The sequence below is a fragment of the Asterias amurensis genome, chromosome 5, assembly GCF_032118995.1.
Source record: "Asterias amurensis chromosome 5, ASM3211899v1".
NCBI lineage: Eukaryota > Metazoa > Echinodermata > Asteroidea > Forcipulatida > Asteriidae > Asterias > Asterias amurensis.
In genome coordinates, this window is record NC_092652.1 from 17,612,470 (window position 1) to 17,637,018 (window position 24,549).

Genomic DNA, 24,549 nt, shown 5'->3' on the forward strand with positions numbered 1-24,549 from the left:
TCTCCTCAAATTGTGGCCCATTTTGTGGTACGGTTAAGAGAGCTTGTCGCCTTTGGGATCTCTATGTTTTTTAGAAGGGTTCAAACGATAATAAACTACACTCATTCCAGATTAAGCCGTCCACTGTTTACTCCGTGAGCTTGCGAAATCTGCTTCATAAATTTCCAAGCTTTTAAGAGCAACATTCTACGTGGATTCGTATAAATGGAACCGAAACTTCAATTAGAAAGCAGCGGTTAACTTAACAAAGTAACCCCAAACTGTCCGCGCCTTTTGCGTATTTGCGAAACGAATGGGGGGTATTAATGCCGTTGAATTGCCTTGATTTACTGGAGCGATTACAGTGGTTAGAAAGGAGGAAAAACTACTTTAAATTAGTAGTATTAATTAGGGAGAAATTCATCGAATGTTTTTGCGGCACACATACGTGTGATAGTTTGTAGTATGTGTACTCCCAATTGTATTCCAGCCACCGTACCTGAATGTAACCATGAATAAGGGAATCAATGTGTGGTGAAGAGGTTTTTAACTTGTGGTTTAAACCCAACGAGGCCTTGTTCTTGATAATTTAACCGAGACGAAGTCGAGGTAAATTATAAAGAACCAGGACTCGGCGGGTTTAAACCACTAGTTGAAACCCGATTCAACACACTTTGATTCCCATTCATAAATACCTTTTCGGTCAAAAAACATCCAACACTCTTTGGTCAAAAAGTAAAACAAAATGCAAACATTTATTTGGTCAATGATGTCTTTCAACACAACTAGCTATGAAATGGTAAGGCCCTCGGCCCGATCGGGTAAACAACTCCTTATAAGGGAATACTGTGCGGGTCGCGCGTATCGCGTGATGTGGCTCTCGACCAATATAAATGAAGAAACTGTTGTTTCAACACTTTCTACTGGTCATAAACAAACGTGACGCGCTTTCCACCAATAGGAATAGCGAAACTGTCTGGGGTATTTATGAATGCCGTTTCAACGTAAAAGGTCGGAGCTCTCTGCTCGGGCTAAATTATACATGCTTAGCGCTACATCAGTGTTGGGGCTACATTTATGTATATGTTAGAAACTACAATTTTTTTCAGGTTCGGGGCTACACTCAGGTATGTAGTTGAGACATGCATTGGCCGGGATACATTTAGGTACAAGGTTGGGCTTTATTTAGATACCAAATGGGGGGGGGGGGGCACATTTAGAGTGGGGGTGCTACGTACATGGCAGGAGCTACATGCATGGTTGGGGCTACATTAAGGTACTTTCGGTTTGATCTTCGTTTAATAGGTACGAAGTTTGGGTTATATTTAGAATGGGGCTCCTACATACACGGTTGACGCTACACTAGGACGATTAAGCTACATGACCGGGCTACGTTTTATGTAATAGGTTAGGCTACATTAAGATACAGTTGGGCTACATTTAAAACTTGGCTACTAGACTGGACTTTTTTTCAAACATTGCAGCCATATTCACTGAAGATATTTCACAAAACCTACCAGCCAACCAGTGTCTGCTGTAGAATAGTGACTAATATTGTGTTAAGAAATAGACTTTGACGAAAAGGGTACAATGTATAAATAATGTTACAACAAAGCTTTCTGTAAGCTTGGACCATCACAGGAAGCGCCAGTGTGTTGCTACACGATATTGAATGGGTGTGTTTCTGTGTCAAACTGCCGGCACACTGTCGGCCTCGTAACGGTGCCGCTTCATCATAACATACTTATGCTAGACCCCCAGTCCATTAAACACTTCCGTATTGAAACATCTTGCAATGTTTATGTAAACATTAAAATCTCACTTATACACAAGAAGTACGAAATGTAACAAAAATAGAGTACGTTATGTTACAAATTGAGAGTAGAGTCAAAACGGCGGTGTACGCAAAAACGTATGTGCGGCACCTAAATGTAGCTCGAGCCCAAAATGTAGCCTGACCCAAATGTAGCCTGACCCAAATGTAGCCTGACCCAAATGTAGCCTGACCCAAATGTAGCCTGACCCAAATGTAGCCGGACCCAAATGTAGCCCCAAACCTGTACCTAAATGTCGCCCGGACCTAAATGTAGGGCTCGGGCTTAACTTAGGTGCCGCAAAAAACGTCTAAAAAATAATACATGCAGTGCACTTTCCCTACCAATGGTTACTACTGGTTGTTTTTATAGCACTTTGGCGTACCCCTTGGGCGTACCCAAGGTGTGTGTGTCTATCGAAGTATGAGATGCATATAGTATTACGTAATTTTTACAAGATGCCCTGGCGCATTAGTTACCGATCACACAAGAACACCGGGGCGAGCCCCTTCTCTTTACGAAACTGATAAATTGCACGTGCATTCACAACACACGGGACCAAAGGCTTGACGTCCCATCCGAAAGACGAAGAATTATGGTTTAGTGTCTTGTAAATCGACACAACTGTCACAATCGGGACTCGAGCCCACATTCTGCTGATCAGAAACACAAGAACTTGAGTCCGGTGTTCTTTTCCGCTCAGCCACGACAAGCCACACCATGGCATCAAACAGCAAGAGAAAAACCACTTGCAGAATATACGGGTCGGAGTCGACTGGGATCCAGGTCGCAATTCCCATCCAGAGGTCACACCGACCAAAAATCCAGGTCGTCAATTTGAACCCAAAACGGACTATGGTGACCGTTGTTTTGTTTACAGGTTTCCAAGGCTTGCGAGCATAAAGTTATTAAGTTCACTTATAGAGCATCACTGGTTTCATTACCAACTACACAATAATTATAACTGGGGTAAATATTAACAAGGTGATGCAGTGCAATCACCGGGGCGAACCTCTTCCGTTTACGCAACACACGTGACCTTTACGGCTTTAAAATCCCATCAGAAGGACGAAGCAATTACGGTTAAGTGTCTCGCTCAAGGGAGCTAGTGCCGAGACCGGGGCCCGACCTATACACCCCCGACAACATTAGAGCTTGAGTAGATCGCCCGGCCACGACATTTCGTGTAATCAATTTTGAAAGTGGTATAAAATGACGAACTCGTTTGTAAAATTACTTTTTGATAATAAAGCAAAAGCTCGTAACGACTAAAACCGTATGCCGACATTCCCACTAACAGGACATCATGTCATAGCTTCCCTTATTAATATTCATAACACCTAACAAGATTTTTACCATCAACAGGTTCCGCTCTTCATTTAAAAACCGAACATGAATATTATGAATAAGTTAAACACGTCAGCGCCTGAGATCAAACAACATCCTCGCTCCCATCCATGCGTCAATATGTAAATTAAAAAACTATACGTAATGATCGCACATGTGTACTCTCAGGGGCGAGGTTGATTTTCTCATCCTCTATCAAAATGCTTCTCCTCCACCACTAACCGCTTGTTAGTAACCCCAAGCCTGAACATTAGACGTCACAGTTCGAGACTCGTAATACGTCAGAGATCTGCCTGTGAGCCCATGTTAATAATCACCTTTGACCTCGCATTTATTTTACAGGTCCTTTATGGTCCTGGAGATTCGCAGCTGCACCGCCGTACAAGCCAATACATGTGTTTACCTTTGTGGATATTTAATGACAGAGGACCAGTCTTTTAAAGGCAGTGGACGCTAATGATCAAAATGCTCAAAATACTCAAAATAATTATTAGCATAAAACTTACCTGGTAACATGTAATGGGGAGCTGCTGACGGTATAAAACATTGTGCGAAACGGCTCCCTCTGAAAGACGTAATTTTCCACGAATTTGATTTCGAGACTTCAGATTTAGAATTTAATTGACGTCTCGAAATCAAGCATCTGAAAGCACACAACTTCGTGTGACAAGGTTTTTCTTTCTTTCATAATTATCTCGAAACTCCGACGACCAACCGAACTCAAATGTTCACAGGTTTGTCATTTTATGCACATTATGTTGAGAGACAACAAGTGGGTCTTTGAAAACTACCAATAATGTCCAGTGTCTTTAATTTGTAATCCAGATAGGGACTACAATTTGGTTTCTTCCCTCACACAGATGTATTTTAAGCACTGTACACCCAGTATCTTCCTTGAGTTCGGTCCCCCAAAATCCACAGACAGTTAATCACTCGAGTATTTATATTTCAGTATGCCACGGCACGTGTGTCAAAATGACCTAGAAATCAGTTAAAATTAACCAGAATTCGGGTTATACACCATTTTGTATAATCACTTTACCCCGAAATTGAGTCAGGCCCCCTGGGACCTGGGAACCGGTTCAAATCTAACCTGTGAGATTCAAGAGCGTATCAGGTTCTCGTTTTTCATTGACACCGCCGGCCCTTACTAATTAACTTTCCATTAATCAGAATCGTTGACATTTATAACAAAACGCTTTCGGTTCAGCCTCCAACATTCGGAAAAACTAACAGATTTAAACACACACGATATGCTGTACGATTTGAGTTGGTAGGAATTGACGGGTTGGAAATAGTGACTATAAGCGTGGTAATTTCGGCCACATCAAAAGTACAAATGTAAGTGTTTTTCGCCATGATACGCCAGCTGCAATCATTTTGTAAAGTACATGAGTACAACAGTCTTTAAAATGTTAACGGATATTTTAAAGGAACGATATACGTTTGGTAACCACTCTTCAAACGAACGACAATAATAATTGTTTTGTAAAAAGCCTAAAATATCTTTCAAGTATACAGCAGCTGACGATAGTAAAAAAATCATTTCGACAAACATTCCACTTCGAAGTAATTTATTTCGAAGTAATCAGTTTTATGGCCCCCTAATTTGAATCTGAGAAACGTTACTGTCATTTAACGTTTCTCAGATGTATATTCCTTATATTAGTGACTATTTTTCCAGAGTGGACGGGGGGGGGGGTGTTTAAAGGCAGTGGACACTATTGGTTATTACTCAAAATAGTTATTAGCATATAACCTTAATTGGTGATGATTAATGGACAGCTGTTGATGGTATAAAACATTGTGAGAAACGGCTCCCTCTGAGGTGACGTAGTTTTCGAGTAAGAAGTAATTTTCCACGAATTTGATTTCGAGACCTCAGATTTATAATTTGAGGTCTCGAAATCAAGCATCTAAATGCACACAACTTCGTGTGACGGGTGTTTTTTCTTTCATTATTGTCTCGCAACTTCGACGACCAATTGAGCTCAAATTTTCACAGGTTTGTTACTTTATGCATATGTTGAGCTACACCAAGTGAAAAGACTGGTCGTTTGTCTTTAATAGAAGATTACACTTACGGATTTGTTTAGCCTGTCCACGAATAATGAAACATTCGAAATGTGTGCAAAGCTGTGGTAAAGGAAGCATATTCTGCGTCATTTTGAGTTGCTCCTAATTTCCCTCCTGTGGGTTCGTCAACCCAGCGACAATTTGATTCTAGAATTAAATTTTGCAATTCGCGGAACGCACTTCAAACCTGTCGCCTGGAGGTATAAAAGACGTCCCGGGGGAAGGAGTTTGTCATACGATATCATCATCGAACCCCCGGAGGAGGAACGTTACAACAAAATGGAAATCATTCATGGTGTAACATATTATGATTTTATTTTTTTATTATAAAACCAAGAGACCTTAAAAGGTACACTGTAGCCCGTTAGGCCCGGACAACATGATGGAGTAATCGCACTTGTCTTTAGTTATGTGAGCAAAACCTCACTGAGAGAAAATATCCACACAATCACGAAGACACTGCCAACCAGGGGGTCGATTTCACAAAGAGTTAAGACTTCTCCTTTATCGAGTTAGGACGAGTTTCTCACTTCTCCTATCTCGTCCTAACTTAGGACTAGCCATACGTTTTAAATATCTCCAAAGACAAGTCTCCTAACGCTTTGTTAAACCGACCCCTGACCTTTTCGTAAATACTCATTGCGCAAGCGCTAACTGTTGAATGAGGTGCATGGTGGTCTAGCTAGAGATCAAACTTGAGCGCTAGTTAGACCAGCGTGCATTTAATTCAACGCCTAAAGCGCGCGTGCGGGAATTTGCGAAAAGGTCTATGTGAGCGGCTCCGGACCAGGATTCGATACGGGTCCACGTAGGCATAAAACAAACAAATGTGCAGCAGTTTTTACCTGCATGATGAATTCAGGTTGCCGATTTTATTCGCCCAGCAAAATGCCCAACTTTTGTTTTTCACAATTGAGAACAAAAGGGGCAAAACAAAAATTTTCACAAGAACAGAAACGATTGCCTATATCCGGCAATCCTTGACCAATAATTGAGGAAACTTCTTTGCCAAACAAAATGCGTCAGCAGATTTGCCCAACGTGTTTGCAGTGTAAGCCAACATGAATGTGACATAAGTATTTCATTTCAACACAAAACCAGCACAATAATAAAAAAACGAATATTAAGGTCTTAATTAAACATGCATGGCTACGGCAAAACACTTATCTCTCCGGAGTATAGCCGCATAGTCTAGCCAACTCTTTGCCTACGGATTTATCGGATCCGTATATCTAAACACCTTAATGTATTTCAAGCTTACCCGTCGGGGCTGTGCGTCCACCTAAAAAGACTGCCCGAAGAAACAAAAACCGAAACCACGACCGTAACATTGCCCCCATGGCTTGGAACCAGGGCTAAAAAACACTTCAACTTTGTTTCAATTATATACATCCAAATTTACTCACTAGTATGTGAGACTGGTGTTCATCTCCAACCTTCAACAGCAGAAATCGGGAAGTCTGTTTCATTATTCCAATATTTATTTCAATTAAAGACACCGGACACTATTTGTACTTGTCAAAGACCAGTCTTCTCACTTGATGTATCTCAACACATGCACAAAATAACGAACCTATGTAAATTTGAGCTCACTTGGTCGTCGAAGTTGCGGGATAATAATGAAAGAAAAAACACCCTTGTCACACGAAGTTGCGTGCTTTCAGATGCTTGATTTCGAGACCTCAAAATTCTAAATCTGAGGTCTCGAAATCAAATTCGTGCAAAATTACTTCTTTCTCGAAAAATACGTTACTTCAGAGGGAGCCGTTTATCACAATGTTTTATATACTAACAACCATCCCCATACTCGTTATCAAGTAAGGTTTTGTGCAAATAATTATTTTGAGTAATGACCAACGTTGTCCACTGCCTTAAAGACATATTTGAGTGCTTTTTGACAATGAAATGTGCAACAAAATAATTAACGGCCTGACAAATTCTCTGCAAACTGTATCACATAAGAGTATACCAAATTTGCAGACAAAATGAGTGACAAGTCATCAAAAAACGACGATGTGCCGCTTATAGTTACTTTGGAGACACGAACGGATCACCACAAAAGCAACAGCAACAGCAACACAAATAAGAAGAACTACAACATCTACAACTTGAACAACAACAACAACAACAACAACAACAACAACAACAACAACAACAACAACAACAACAACAACAACAACAACAACAACAACAACAACAGCAACAGCAACAGCAACAGCAACAGCAACAGCAACAGCAACAGCAACAGCAACAGCAACAGCAACAGCAACAGCAACAGCAACAGCAACAGCAACAGCAACAGCAACAGCAACAGCAACAGCAACAGCAACAGCAACAGCAACAGCAACAGCAACAGCAACAGCAACAGCAACAGCAACAGCAACAGCAACAGCAACAGCAACAGCAACAGCAACAGCAACAGCAACAGCAACAGCAACAGCAACAGCAACAGCAACAGCAACAGCAACAGCAACAGCAACAGCAACAGCAACAGCAACAGCAACAACAACAACAACAACAACAACAACAACAACAACAACAACAACAACACAACAAGAACAGCAATCAGAACGAACGAAAAACAACAACATTTAAACGGCAACAACAATATTAACATCAAGAACAGCAACACGAACAAGAACAAGAAAGACAACAACTTATAATTAAAAACTCGGAAACCACTCCGAGGGACGAACCTAAAAATTCTGACTTCAATTTGATTACAACCGGGAGATAATAAAAGGTTTTGCCATATTATGTTGACCTATATAACATGTATACGATTGTTCCAATGTGGGTCAGCTTTTGCGTACAATAAACAAAGCTCCGCTGACACTATTGCACCAGCAGGATTGTTATTGAATAGTTGTTATTAATATTTGTTGTTTTATTACAATTCTTTATACCCTATAGAGGAATTTGTTGTTGTTTTTGCAGTAGAAGGAACTCCAAAATATATGATGTATATGGGTTTGAAACAAACGCCCTTTTAAAGGCAGTGGACACTATTGGTGATTGTCAAAGACTAGTCTTCACAGATGGTGTATCTCAACATATGCATAAAACAACAAACCTGTGGAAATTTGAGCTCAATCGGTCGTCGAATTTGCGAGATAATAACGAAAGAAGAAAAATGCTTGATTTCGAGACCTCAAATTCTAAACTTGAGGTCTCGAAATCAAATTCGTGGAAAATTTCTTTTTTCTCGAAAACTACGTCACTTCAGAGGGAGCTGTTTATCACAATGTTTTATAGTTGTACTATCAACCTCTCCCCATTATTCGTAATTATGTAAGGTTTAATGATGATAATTATTTTGAGAAATTACCAATTGTGTCCACTGCCTTAAAACCTGAGCATTCAACATAGACCGTACGTTAGAGTGCGGCAAGCGAGAACGTAGCTTTTACTCATTTCTAATATTATAAGTAATCAGACTCTTATGTGACCTAGCTTAGCAACTAGTATGAAATGTAATTTTTTTTTTAATCCAGCCCATGGTCTAGGTCCCAAGGTCCTCATGTTTATTTCATGAACTTGATAATAAAACATATAAAACTACCCAAAGGCACCATCTTAACGGTTGTTCTTCTACAGTTACTCATACAGACCTTTCTAATATGCAAATGCCATAGCTGTAAGGAGCAAACCTTGGTTGTTTCATTAAAGTGTGGGCGGAATTTTACCACAACAAATACAGCATCTTATTATCAGCTTCCTATTTTGACCAATATTAGTATCAAATCTTTAACGCCATTATACACTTTCGGAACAGAAAAAAAGTTCACATATTTACAAATAACTTACAAGGTTTACAGAAGGTAATTGTAAAACACTTCTCTTAAAGTATTATTCCATGAAATGCTTTACTTTTTGAGAAAACATTGAAACAATTATCAATTCTCGACATTGAGAATTACGGATTTATAGTAAACACATGTCATGACACGGCGAAACGTGTGGACACTAGGGTGGGTTTCCCCGTGTTTTCTCCCCACTCCGATGACCGATTGAGCCTAAATTTTCACAGGTTTGTTATTTCATAAGTTGTGATACATGAGGTGTGGGCCTTTGGGCAATACTGTTTACCGAAAGTGTCCAATGGCTTTAACCCATTTTTTTGATAAATAAAATGAAATATCCAGAACAAAGGGTAGCATTGTATTTCATGAAAAGTGTTACATTTTGTTTTGCCACCAAGTAAATACACTTTAGTGGTTCAATGCCTTCCATACAAATTAATAGTGGTCAATATTTGTATACAAACAAACAGATAAGTTCAAATTTATGTTGCTATGGCGAAGCACGGATGACCGTCTGGCTCCTTGACGTAACCATTGCAAGCGACCGTGTAAATTAATGTTTACTACCATTCTTTATAGCGAACGTGACAATTGTTAATTTCGCAGTTCCATAATATATGAAGAAGTGCAACCCAATGATTGTACCAACAATCTCACTTCTTGCCTAAGCTCACAAACACACCAGAAACTCACGCTACATCTGTTTATTTTTTACAGTGAAATAAACACACCAGAAACACACGCTACATCTGTTTATTTTTACAGTGAAATTAAACATCAACAGTGCCATATGGTTTACGCATAAGGCAACTGCAATTCGTTGGCTGTAAATTAAATTTGCTTTCAAAGGAATAATGGTACAACGAATTAAAAAAAAAAAGAGACTTTGTTTTGCAATGTTCGATGCGAACTATCGGCGGTTTCTATAATAATCTATATTTGATCACATTTTAAAGATATCAAATTAATGTTAAAAACCGCAAGGGAGATATGTTACTTGATGGGTAGATATACCTTTGGTAATGACTCAAAATATTAATGAATATAAAATAGTTTGGTACGAAGCACTGCAGCTGTTGAGAAATATTAGCAATATAGGATAAACGATTTCTTTATAGGGATTTTGGCTTTAGAAACAGGGATTCCCAAAAAAAAGTGCAAAAACGTTTCTCCGATTTAGTATTCCAAGTACGGAATACTATTTCTGTGTGGACATAACCGTTCTACAAGTTAATTTCATTGTAAGGATTTACACTTTGAGATTGTATATTCAAATTCTTGACTTCTTCCTGCGCGGACACATCCGCTCCAGATTTCCAGCGCTATCTCACAAAATGCCACCACTTTTGCAATTTCCACATGTTAATATTATGGTACCTACATTTGATATAATTTACACAACCACACAGTTCCAAAAAACACAGATATACTTTTCTTTAAAATTGTTTTCTTTTTTTAAAGTAAGACGATAGGCTAATAGTGAATAAAGGCTCTCTTTCAAAGATTTTGGTGTTGGAAAAAGGGACCAAACAAATGCAGAACAATTCTTAGATTGTGTATTCCAATTCTAGATAATTCTTCTTGCGTGGCTACAGGTTAATTTCATTGTGTATCTACATTTGTATATGATGTAATCAACCAGAAGGAAAACAAAAAACAAAGGTATGCTTTCCCTTTAAAACATTATTGTAAAAATAAGACGACAGGCTAATAATAGCGAAAAAATTTGAAACAAAAAGCGATTTCCTTCTTTTCGGCGTCATGAGTATGGAGAGTTATGTATCCTTTTTTGGCGTCTGCTGGAACCACTAGGAATTGAAACCAATTACTATGTCTATCTGTCTGGTAACCTGGAAAATTGATGATATTCTAAACTAATATACAATGTATACCATTACCATCCAAGAGTCCGCCGTTATCATTTTGATATCAGTTTCATAATCAGGAAATTACAAAAGTTGCTGGTAGTTTTTTTAAATTATTTTGAGAATAGCTTTACAATTGCCCGCACTAATCAGAACTCGCCGTTTTCCTCAATTGACCTGGTCATAGAGGTCTGACCAATTTACGGTTCAAGCTGACCCAGAAACCACGAATAACAACTGTTAGGCCTTTGTCACACGTGGTGTTTTATACATGCAACCAGTTCCAGGCAATCTCCAATAGGCATACTTTCCCTTGATGAACAAATAATTTTAAAAGTAAGATAATGGGCTATTAATGAATAGAATATGTAAGGCCCATGTCACACAGCAATTTACAACCAACCTGTTCCAGTCTCTATCCGTGAAGAAAAGGTGTTCACATTTGAATGTTCATATATATTATTTGGATCGTAAGACACTGTTAGCAAAATTACTCATGTTAAGTGGCTCTGTAGCATACACTGCAGCAGCAGTTAGTGGCATCCGAGTTGCCTGCAAAAGTTGCCTCTTTAAAACATAAACACCTGTTGTAATTCCTCATTATTCCACAGGGTCCACTTTTTAGGCCACAGTCTTATTAAACAACCCACATGAGAAAATTGACTTGGTATCTGGATCCTTCATACTCAGAGACCCACTATGGATCAGACTTGACCCAGTTTAAATCAGTCTTATTCAAGAGTTTTGACCAGATCCAAATAATATATACAAACAAATTACAGGACACTTTATCAAGTTGACCCAGATCAGATCAGATCAGGATCAGAAAAGGTGTCCGAATAATGAATATGTTATAGTGTTCGTGTTTTGCATGGACACTGCCTCCCATCCCAGTAAACACAAAATCATTGACATTCAACCTCCCTCATATAAATATTTTGAACAACTAGCAGATTTGATTTCTTGCTGTACGCGTGTTTCGTATAATTTCTTCTAGATGGTGAGTGGGCTGGGTAGGAATTGACGGGTTGGAAATGATGACTGTACGCTTGGTAAGTTCGGCACAATCACAAAATGCAAGTGTGTTTACAAAGTTACGCTAGGTTGCAATAATTTTGTAAAGTACACATTAATACAACAGTCTATGTTTGTTGTTTGGTGGTTTTTAAAAACTTTATCCTTCTGGGTCAGTGACTCGTTTTGGATCAGTCTCGACTCAGTTTGGATAATTTAAGAGTTAAACAAATTAATGGATACCTGATCAAGTTGACCCGTAAGACTGATCCCATTCGGATCAGATTAAGATCAGTTGTGACCCGGAATGGATTTCGAATGAATGGATACCTGATCAAGTTAATCCGTAAGACTGATCCCATTCGGATCAGATTAGGATCAGTTATGACCCGGAATGGATTTCGAATGAATGGATACCTGATCAAGTTAACCCGTAAGACGTGAATCAGAACACGTGTGTACCTCACATTGTGTGGTGAAACGCAGATGCAAAGGTTAAACAGATTTCCGCGTTTTCCACATAATCATGTATCAGAAGATATTCATAGAGGTCTGAAAATTTACCTGAAATCCGATTCATTCCGCTTTAAAATGCTAACTTAATTTGTTCCATTTGTCAAAATACTATTAGGAAAGTAGTTAGATCGAATTACGTGAGTTAAGGAATATGGTCGATTGGATATGGAAGTCGGCCCGCGGTTGGTATTGATTCGATAATGCATTATCGATGCTAAATGTAAGGGGTGCAATTAAATGAAAAGCTTGCATGATGGTGAAAATGAAGTGATAAAATAGGCGCAAGGCTTGTGCTGTAAGCGGAACTTGGGCTACGGGCTCTCGACAGTTCCTTTTGAGGGTACCTATCAAAAAGTATCAAACAGACTTAACGGCACACTGGACACGTAATTGGTAATTGTTAGAGACTAGTATTTAATATACCTGTATCCCAAAATTATGTATATTATAAAACGCATCTTTGGAAATTTTGACTCAAATGGTAATCGAAGTTGCAAGAGAATAATGAAAGAAAAAAACAAAAACAGATTTGTTTGCTTTCATATGCCTCAAAGGCTTCGGCCATAATATTTGAGTAAAGTATTTTGTTTACCTCTTTCTCAAAAACTACGTTTACTTCTGAGGGAGCCGTTTCTCGCAATGTTTTATACTACCAACAGCTCTCCATTGCTCGGTATCAAGTTAGTTTTAATGCTAATTTTTATTTTGAGTAATAACCAATAGTGTTCAGTGCACTGGACACTTTACTGGACCCTACTGCAGTGCCTAATTGCAGTGCTTCTAACGATCTAGGCCAAAGCAAAAACATCGACAACCGATGATTTTCAATATAATTTGACGGAAGTCATTAATTACTTGTCTAATTTGTAGTGATACACAATTGAATTAATATGATTATAGAATGTTTTTTTTTTTATCAATTCCCATGATAACAAAAAATCTACAAAAGAAATGAAAAGCCATTTTAGTGATTTTTTGTTTAGTTAATAAAACAGCAGTCAGCAAGTCGGCAAATTTACAGACACATTTCGCAGTGCATTATCCTGATTAAAAGGCGAGATTGCTCGAAGCTATGCAATATCCATTAACGGAATATAATGATAGTAAAGGCCTCTTTAAAATATATGTTAGATAAATTGTAATGGAAATTGGGGTTTTATAGTCCATCTAAAACACACACAAAAAAAGAACATGTTTTGATCATTGGATGTTTTTCTCACCACAAAAGTCTTCTATGCGACGGGGTAATATAATTTTAACATTATGCCTGAAAATGGAATATTGGGGTCATAATATATCAATAATAAAGACAAAATCGAAACTGAAAATCGTTAAATCCTTGCGTGTTTTTCACCACAAAAGTCTTCTCTGCAAACTGACTTTGTTGTGGATTTTTGGTGACCGTTTAATATAAATGGAACATCGGGGTTAAAAAAAAAAAAAAAAAAAAAAAAACCAAAAGCACCCTGAAAAAGGAGCATCTTTCAAATATTGCAGACTTGTCATCACAAAAGTCTTCTCTGCGAGTTGACTAGATGTTTTGTTTGCGACAATGTGGTATAATCTGAATAATTATGCCAGAATTATGACTGTCTGTTCCTCTAATTGGATTGGGAATAGTGCTGTATTATCTACGACGGCGACAATTGACAATTAAGAATTGAACCTGAAGGCCAGATGAACATCGAGTTAAGTAATAATATGTATATTATAAATACATAATTACAGATGCAGATGCTTACATAAACCACGCATGATTGTTTGGCCCTTCGGGGGAAACAGGAATAATTTCATCGAGTACAAAGGCCAACATACCTGACAAACGTAGGTCTCATAAGACCTTTGAGGTTATTTAATCTCAATTTTTAAAAGTTTTTCCAAGAGAGGGAAATCATCAGAAATCAGACTTAAATATTTCGATCGATTGGTTAAAAAATGTATAAAGCCATGCATGGATCAATACGTATAAATTTCTCCATTAAAAGCAGTGGACACAATTGGTATCTAATCAAAATAGTTATTAGCATAAAACCTTTCTTGGTAACGAGTGATGGGGAGAGGGTGGCAGTATAAAACATTGTGAGAAACGGCTCCCTCTTATGTAATTATCGAGAAAGATGTAATTTTCCACGAATTTGATTTTGAGACCCCAAATTCTTAATCTGAGTCTTAGAAATCAAGCATCTGAAAGCACACAACTTCGTGTAGCATGGTGTTTTTTTGTTTCATTATCTCGCTACTTCGACAACCAATGGAGCTCAAGTGTCCAGTGTCTTTAAAGGCATTGGACACCTTTGGTAATTGTCAGAGACCAGTATTCTCACTTGGTGTATCCCAACATATGTATAAAATAACAAACCTGCAAAATTTCAAGCCCAATTGGTTTCAAGGTTGCAAAAGAACAATGAAAGAAAACCCTTGTTGCACACATTAGTGTGCTCTCAGATGCCTGTTAAAAACTTCAGCGAGACGTTACCTCTTCCTCCAAAAAAACATTACCTCAGAGGGAGCCGTTTCTCACAATGTTCTACTATCAACAGCTGAACATTGCTCTTTACCAAGTAAGCTTTTAAGCTAAAAATTATGTTGAGTAATTACAAATCGTGTCCTGGGCCTTTAAAGCACCAGTTTTGATGTCATGAGATAGAGATGAATGGTAACTTACCTCAGCCGGGGAATCGATCCGCAGAGCCTGCCCAGTCTCCGCAACTCGACCAACAAACCCCTCACCAAGAGACAGAGTAATTCCCGCTTCTTGCCAGGGTACGGATTTACCTCCAAAATAATTCCCGTCCCTCTCAAATCCCAATCTGTGTTGTTTACAGGCAAGCACTTCCCGTCCCTTAGGTCCTTCCAAGAGGAACAGAGAAGACCTCTCACTGTTGACCAAGATGCTAACATTGGTGGCTATCTTATCCCGGAGACTGTCCAGATCGAGGTCGTGGGAGATATCCTTGACCAGGGTCAGGAAGAACTCTCGCTCATCGGTGGAGCGGAGCTGCAGCTTGGCCTCGTTGGTGATGCTGGTCCGGTGCGGCAGTCGCACCTTGGGCTCTAAGAGCAGACTCAGCATACTGATGGAGTGTCTCTCAGGGGGCACTGTGGAAGCTCGTCGCAGCTGGCCCCGTCTACAGTTAGCCGGGTCCCGGGGAGAGATCGGCCCTCCGTCGTTGTCCTGGTCCTTATTGTCCATGCCGGGACTGGACGGCGACGCCCACGTATTGAACAACGTTCTGGACCTCGCCTTGGCGAAGTCCTGTCTGAGGTACTGCCGGGAGCCGGACCGGGGCCGGATCGGGGCGACCTCCTCGGGAGTGGTGGAGTTATTATTATCCGATTTCTCGTCCCCTTGGGAGTTCGTTCGGCTCTTGCTGCGGGTGAGCTGAGCGTACGTAACCCGTCGCTGGTTTGACGGGGACACCGGTTTCAGACTCACATTATTCAGACCCGTCCCGACCACTTCGCTCTTGTGGTTCTCGATCCACTTCTGAACTAGCTTCTTGGATCCGTATTTCAGGAAGTAATCCTCGAACCATTCCTGGTTGGCCTGAAGCCAGTCCTCGACCTGGTTGGAGCTGGGTGCAGCCGACATGACGGATTCCGGAGCCTCCTGTTGAGCACCATAGACAAACCACAATAAACCCGACCACGCTGAACGTAGCAAACGAACCGGCACGTCGCGGCAGCGGTACGCGCTCATCAAAGACAACAAATCCAAACAGGCGAATGGAACAAACAAACGGAGAGGATACTTTTATTTGGGCGGGAAAAAATATCCCAAACCAATCAGCAATCTTGAAGTTACGAACTCCTTCATAGGTAGATGATCACAATGAAATCCACAATGAAATCCACAACCAGTCTGCTCCAACAACACACCAATATTCTATAATAATATCCGAAATTTATGGAGAGCCAATTTATGGGCTAGTAGGACGAAGGATTTCCGAGTGCACAGAGCTGGGCATAATGACCACAGTAGACTTGCTGATGTTGCCTCATCCTGAGGAATAAGCCAATATCATCACAGTTGACGGTAGGTGGGGTTGTCAGTGGCATATGTGTACGTGCGAGCGAGCAAGCTACTACTGTCCCGAATGATAATGTTGCGTGCTTGCTGCCCTAAGGCCGGCTATCCACAGGATGCATGTGTATACCCGTCAACGATGACGTGGTGTACAGCGTATTTCTGTCTCCCAAGTGGACGGGGCTCATAGCGTCACCACGCCCGTATACTGCCAACTCTTTCTCGCTCCCTCTCGTCGTCCTTTCAGCTCAGTCCATTACGGCTCCGCATCCAGGATTGAATAGTGGTCCGAAGTGACCGAAGAAGAGAGAGCAAAATACACGCAAGGGATAGTCAAGCCGGTGAGTGATTGTAAAGCATGCGACGCCAGCTCGCTGTGTGTGTGTGGCGTAGCACTGATTCCGAGTGATCACACACTCACGCTGTCCGTAATAACACGTACTGCGCTGACCAATCAGCAGCCCGCCTCCCCTCTCTCTCTATATATATTCTGGCGTTTTAGTATTTTCCCTCTCGATACCAAATCTCGCGGGAAGGCTTACGTTAAGCCACGAGATTTCATCAGGACACGATTTTAAAACAAATACCTACAGGGGATGTCTTTATGTTGTTTTGTCTCTTGTTTGTTAAATTAGGGTGGGATGAAGGGGGGGGGGGGGCAAGCTCAACAGAGTCTCCATGTTAGCTAGCATGGTTGGGTGCTGACTGTTACCATCTGTTGCATGAACCAGCCTATGGTAAATTATATGGCCTGTAAACAGAGCAAAAATGCGGGTCATTGCATTTTAACCGGTGGCGTATTCCCAAGTCAGCGTAGCGATTTCTGCACATGAACCGTTTTCAAAGTACATTAATTTGCACTGTACTTTTGGCAAAGTGGGTGTCCCCCGGAGTATTCATTCTGGGGATCAGATGACGTCATGACAAAAAGGGTATTTAACATACCAGAATGTAGCTCATTTAAAAAAGACAGCCAAGAAATGTATTATATGTATGTGTTTATCGTGACACATACATAATAAAAGTAATAATATCATGATTATATGGGGGGGGGGGGGTGTCCATATAGAGTAGTTCTTGTGAAATTCAATCTTCAAGACTGGCATGGAGAGAGCGTGAAATAATTAAATTGTAATCAATTCACTTCAATGATTTTCATTGTCCACGTTATAAAAAGAGAGATTTGACATCCCTTTTGCGGTGTTAAAATAGAATGCATAATACATAATTTTAATTAATTCTGATACAAGATACAAGGACAACCATGTACTGTGTAATGATTTTAAAATAGGCTTCCGAGCTGCAAACATTACAGAGTACCAAACAAGTATGTGGTAAAATACATTGCTTATAACAACGCCAAATTAGACCATACAATAATTGCTACTGGACGTGTGAATAGCTTTACGTACAATCAAAATATTAACTGATTTTCATTTGCAGTTATAATGTTTTGGTGACCTTTTCTTTTAACACGGCACAAATGCATAGCTTAAAATTCCACTCATTTCCAACCTTCATATTGAAGTAGACATAATAGCAACCGGGCAAAGTCCCGCGGTGACAAATTAACTATGTATTTCGAAAAATGTAAGCAAATAAATTACCATAATTTATTCAATATTTATTGAGCCTAATTCAATAACACGGTTTTAACCTGTAAGATGTTGTTGTTGTTGTTGTTGGGGTTGTTGTTGTTGTTTGTTTGCCATGAACAATGTAGGCAAATAAATTACCATAATTTATTCAATATTTATCGAGCAGGATACAATAACACGGACTCAACTATACTTCTTAAGACAATGGTGGCGCGTAGTCCTTACCACGGTGTATATTATACTACAAGATGATTATACCGTTCTGTTTGAGAAAGATTGACGCATTTAAAGGCTAGACACGTTTGGTAATTTTGTCAAAGACCAGCATTCCCACCAGGTGTTTTCCAACACATGCATACTAAAACAAACCTGTGAAAACTGGAGCTCAATTGGTCATCGAATTTGCAATTTTCTCAGATTCAAATGTTGGGGCGTAACAACTGATATTTCTTTTTATTCCATAACCACATTACTTCGAAGTGAAATGTTTTTAAACATACTTTATACTATCGAAAGCCGTTGCAGGCTTCCAACCAAAAGTATTTATGACCATTAATTTAAAGCCCTTGGACCCTCAAACAATATTGTCCATGCCCACACTTCGTGTACCACAACTTCTATATAAAATAACAAACCTGTGAAAATTTAGCCTCAATCCCTCATCGGAGTCGGGAGAAAATAACGGGAAAACCCACCCATGGTTTCCGCGCGTTTCGCCGTGTCATGACATGTGTTTAAAATAAATCCGTCATTCTCGTTAACGAGAATTTATATCTTTTTGCTGTTTTCTCAAAAAGTAAAGCATTTCATGGAATAATATTTCAAGAGAAGTCTTTCACCACTACCTTCTGTTAACCCTGTAAGTTATTTGTAAATCTGTGAACTTTTTTTTTTTTCTGAACCGAAAGGGTCCAATGGCTTTAAAAGTGATTACCAAACCCAATTCCCTTGAAAGGAACTGGATATAAAGGGTTAGATACTCAACGTATAAGTTGTAAGCATAAAAACTTACATGGTAACTGACGAGCAATGGAGAGCTGTTGATGGTATAAACATTGTGAGAAACATAGTTTACATAGTTACGTAGTTTTGAGAAAGATGTAACTTCCCCACTCAAAATTTGTCAAAAATTAGGTAGGCATTTTAAAGCACACACTATTGTGCGGCAGGGTGTTTTTAATTTCATTATTTTTCTTGTAATTTCGATGACAAAGTGAGTCAATTTGTACACGGATTTATTATGTCGGATACACCAAGTGAGAGTTATGGTCTTTGACAATATTTACAAAAAACGTTCAGTGCCTTCAATAAAGGAATGTTTTATCAGTATCTATTTCTTTGTGGACAGTGTCGAGAAAAACAAAAAATCGAGCCACGAATTACCGGCCGGGGCTACAGGTTTAATGATATTCTTGGTTTCTATGTATATTGGATCCATCCCATCTAGTGTCCCTTTCCACCTCTAAGGGAAACACATCAGCGTAATTACCTCTGAGAGTTCACCCTATTCCACTAACAGCAATCACCATCCGGCACAAGATTGCGTTCGAGTCAAGTGTGCATAATTATTCCGAAGGTTCGTCGAGGTCAATGAAATTGCCCTTATTATAGACTTTTGTTTTTTTGTGTATGTAAATGTGTGTATTCATTTGTTTTGTACGTTGTGTTTCAATCCTTAATCAATGTAGTTAATACAATCAAACTAACCTGTAAACATTTCATTTCAAAGGGTGGTCGGTTTTTTTTTTAATTATAGATATAGCCGAAAATCTGCAGCGAAGTCAATGATTTTTTTAGTTAAATCCATTACTTTTAAGTGAAACCATTCTCGAATGCTTTAAGCTATCAATTTTTACAGTAATTTTTTGCTTTTAAAAGTGATTTATAAAAGTATACATTCGCTTCAGAGTATAGTGAACCTTTAATTGACATACAACCTATCAATACAAATGATTCAATTATCTGCTTAAAGGCAGAGGACACTATTGGTAATTACTCAAAATAATTATGATCATAAAACCTTTCTTGATTATGAGTAATGGGAAGAGGTTGATAGCATAAAACATTGTGAGAAACGGCTCCCTCTGAAGTAATGTAGTTTTCGAGAAATGAGTAATTTTCCGCGAATTTGATTTCAAGACCTCAAATTTAGAATTTGAGGTCTCGAATTCAACCATCTAAAAGCACACAACTTCGTGTGACAAGGGTGTTTTTTTCTTTCATAGTTATCTCGCAACTCCGACGACCAATCGAGCTCAAATTTTCACAGGTTTGTTACTTTATGCATATGTTGAGATACATTAAGTGAGAACACCGGTCTTTGACAATAACCAATACTGTCCACTGCCTTTAAAAAGCACACACTCACACCGTGACAACAAGAAGAAAAAAACACACAAAAAAAAAAACACACACACGAGGACTTTGTTCAAACCTTCACGTTTCCAATTGGAGCCATATTTCAAAATATTATTATTAACTTGGTCACACTCATAATACACGTTCATCCGGGCACAGGGGGCCACTTACCACAATACAATTAATTGCGATAAATAATTCATAATATCAACATAATTATGACTTTGTGTGAAACCATTGTCCTTCTATCTGGTACACGTTATTAAAAAAAAAAAAAAAAAAAAAAACCTCCCACGAGACCTTTGCTGGACCATACCTTTCAAAAATTGATATACAATTATTGGACTTTTATGGGTTTATTGTTGCTTAGAATCTAATCATGGTGTGAAAATCTGGACTATTCAATGTTATGTGGCGAAGCCGAGTAAAAATACCAAAAGAAGACAAAAATCGCCGAGGATTTTATGATACAATGTACGAGTTAAATGCGTTCAACACTTGTTTTATGTAACATGAACACATTTTGACAATTGAAATTTTCCAAGGAAACACCAAATTGATACGGAAACTCCCCAACTCACTCAAAAAATGATAAAACTCTCTTCAAAACAATATGGCTGACTCCAGGCAGACACCCAACCTTGTTCGTAGTGAACCGACCTTGTTTCGAATGGATTTTTGAATCGACGCTGTAAAGTATCGATACACAGTGTTGCAAACGTCCTATATTTATCAATATAGGACTCTCATATTAATGTTGGAGCGTCGCTGCGAAGTGTTCATATCGTCCGATAGTTATCAATATAGGACTTTCATGATAATGTTGTAGCGTCGCTGCAAAGTGTTCAAAGCGTCCTATGTTTATCAATGGAGGACTCTCATATTAAATTTTTGAGCTTTGCTGTAAACAATCGCTATACATAGTGTTCCAAGCGTCCTACATTTATCAATAAAGGACTCTCATATTAAATGTTGGATTGTCGCTGCGAGGAGGATACCAGCACAAAACAGAACAAAATCATTTCCCGTTCACACCGGCTAGTAGTTATACCATGTGTCAACTCGAGGTCTTTCACACGTCAAACGATGCGTAAATAAAAAAATAATTATTGGTTGCAGTTTGTGTTGGACTATCCTTGGATTGTTCTTATAATTAAAAAAAGGTGTCGATAATTGCTTTTGTTTTCGCGCAAACAACATTGTTCCCTGGCCTTGGACAGGGCGAACAAGATGAACATGTTTTGAAAAGTAACAATGTTGTTTCATTTGATTATTAATAGCTTTTTGCTTTACGGCACTGATCACCTTAGGAAATTGTCAAGTACCAGTCAGTCTTCTCACTCGGTGTATCTCAACGTATGCTTAAAATAACAAAGCTGTGAAAATTTGAACCCAATGGGTCGTCGAAGTTGCAAAAGAATAATGGAAGAATAATAGATGCATGAAGTCGAGACCTACACTGAGGTCTCGAATTCAATTTTAATAATTTAGAAAGAAATTACTTCAGAGGGAGCCGTTTCTCACCATGTTGATGGTATCGACAGCTCTCCATTGCTCGAATCCAAGTAATTTTTATGTTTACAATTTTTTGAGTAATCACCACTAGTGTCCAGTGCCTTTGTGTCAATACATAAAACAACATTGACTTAGCGGCAAACAGACGTTTGATGTCGCTCGTTTCAGACTCCAAATAAATATTTGCTTTCCTTTATACTATTTTAATTGTTTAAAGGGAAGGTACACGTTTGGTAATTACTCAAAACAAATATTAACTTAAATACTGACTTGGTAACGAGCACTGGAGAGCTGTTGATAGTATTAAACATGGTGGGAAATGACTCCCTCTGAAATAACGTAGTTTTTGAGAAAGAGGTATTTTCTCACTAAAATAATAAAAGACTTCTAGCTAGAAGTCTTTTATTCTTTATGGTTATGATGGAATACACCCAAGTGAGAAGACTGGTCTTTAACAATTACCAAACGTGCGCACCTTCCCTTTAAGAAAGCAATGACACAATGTTTATTATTATCATCACAAAGGTTCAATGTTCGCCATGTTTTTCTAATCAATTTTGAAGATGATGAACATTGAAACGTAACTGTGGTATCACGCACGTTGCTTCACATTGTGGCTTTTAAGCATCGCAGCATGTTACAGCAGAGCAGCGAATAGTCCATTCAACTCAATAAATAGACATAACTCATGTAACAAAATGACTCGAGGGGAAAAAAACATCTTCTGCCACATTGCCTTGCCAGTAACACAAATGAAAACAAAGAATACAAACTATATGAGAATGTCATAATAACAACAATGTACAACTTTTGAAGTCAATTTGTTTTGTTGAATCAGTTGCAGCGATAAAACAGTTGCAGCATTAAGACAGTCCCAAGACAGTTCCAGTAAAGAGAGATACAGTACTGAGACAGTTCCAGATGCAGTAGTAAGACAACTGTTGTAAAGACGACTGTAGCAATACGACAGGCGCAGTAAAGACATTTGCAGTTAAACCTAAATCAACAAACACAATGTGGTAAGTATTTTTTTGTTTAATGAGACAATTGCCGAATTAAGACAGCTCCAGTAGTAATTCAAAGACAGTTCCAACTATAAAGAGAGTTGCATTAATAAGACAGTTCCAAGACATTTCAAGTTGGTTTGACTCCATCTTGTTGCCACCTCCCCACCCCCCAACAGCACCACTCGCCTGAACTAAATAATGTTATCAGACACATTTGAATTTGAAATCTTATTAGTGTTGCGCTGCATGTGCTTTCGCATTGACATCTCGTTTCCAATAAGATGCTGATAGGATGTGGATAGGATGAGGAAACCCAGTGGTATTTCGGATGCGTAATGTGAAATAAGGTCAACTGTGCCACCCTCTTTTTAGAAGACAAAACGAGAAGACAAACACAATATGATAATGCCACGCTGTGCCACCCCTGACTCAATATTTAAACAGCTACCTGAGCGACTTTTTTTAAATGAGATGGCATTATAACTTGTTAATAATGCACCTGTCTGTTCACCATTTTTTTCGCAGTTATCGACAACAAAATCAGGCCCCAAACCTAAAAATTTGAGAAACTTAAAACACTTCTGCCGTTGACGGCGCACGTCAAAGGACAATGCCGCTGACGTCATTTTGGTGAGTTTGCTTTGTTATACCCCGACGCTGTAACAAAGCGGCTTTACAAATTAATTGGAACTCCCAACAATGACGTTTTAAGAGTGATAGCAGAAACTGAGCTCTTAGAAAAGCGCTGGATAAGGGTATTCGAAATTATTGTTTTTTTTTGCACAATTAAAATCTAATTATAATCATAGTACTAGATTTCCTTAATCATTGAGAACATTTTAAATGAAATCCAGCAAAGTTTACGACTTGACATTTTCGTTCGTTCAAGCAGCAGGTCTGTAAGATTTTCACACAACATATAAAAATGCAAAGCCTCATGCTCTTTACTGTGTTTTCCCTCACCCAACCCAAATAAAGATTTTTGCCTGAAATATGGATCTCCCTATGAATGTTTTTGTCCCCAATATTATTCCATTCCCTTAATGTGCATACTCGCCGTAGCTATGACGCGATTCCCCAAGCCTCTCAGAATTCACCATTGACCTTTCAGTCAGGCCCTACGTACCTCGTATTTATGGTTTTACCTTGATATCTAGTCTTCTTGCTGCCAGCTACTTTTTTTTTGGCCAATAAACTCAAGATGCCCCACCGTCAGACGGCAGGTTAGGCTCTCAACTGGATCTGCCATGAATTTTCATGAAAACATCTCCGATTTTAAAGGGGATGATGCCTAACAGAGGACAAAAAGTTTGCGTAAAAACAAGCTAAAACAAAAAGGAGCAAACAAACAAAATAACAAACAAAATAACAAACAAAATAACAAAAAGCTTGCGTAAAAAAAAGCACAAACAAGTAAACAATAAAAAAAAAAACAACGAGACATCTTTTATGTAGCAATTCAAAGGTCGTTGTTTTGAATCCCATCCGAGCTATTTGTGAAATTGTTCCACAGAACCCATGAAATGACTGAGCATACAGTGTTTAATACACATCGATGGAAGGGTAAATATTCTTTATCTCCGATGCAAAATTAAGAAGTCTAACTTCGTTGCGGCATTCGCTGCTAGCA

At 38.9% G+C, this 24,549-nt stretch overlaps 1 protein-coding gene across 1 annotated transcript in view; it reads right to left on the minus strand.

Moving 5' to 3' along the window:
* Positions 1-16,252, minus strand: part of LOC139937872 (dual 3',5'-cyclic-AMP and -GMP phosphodiesterase 11A-like) — a 115,278-nt gene extending 99,026 nt beyond the window's left edge. Inside the window, exon 1 of the mRNA XM_071933244.1 lies at positions 15,080-16,252. Within this exon, the coding sequence (XP_071789345.1) occupies positions 15,080-16,114 (1,035 nt within the window). The 5' untranslated portion in view covers positions 16,115-16,252. The remainder of the gene's footprint in view (positions 1-15,079) is intronic.
* Positions 16,253-24,549: the final 8,297 nt, after the last annotated feature.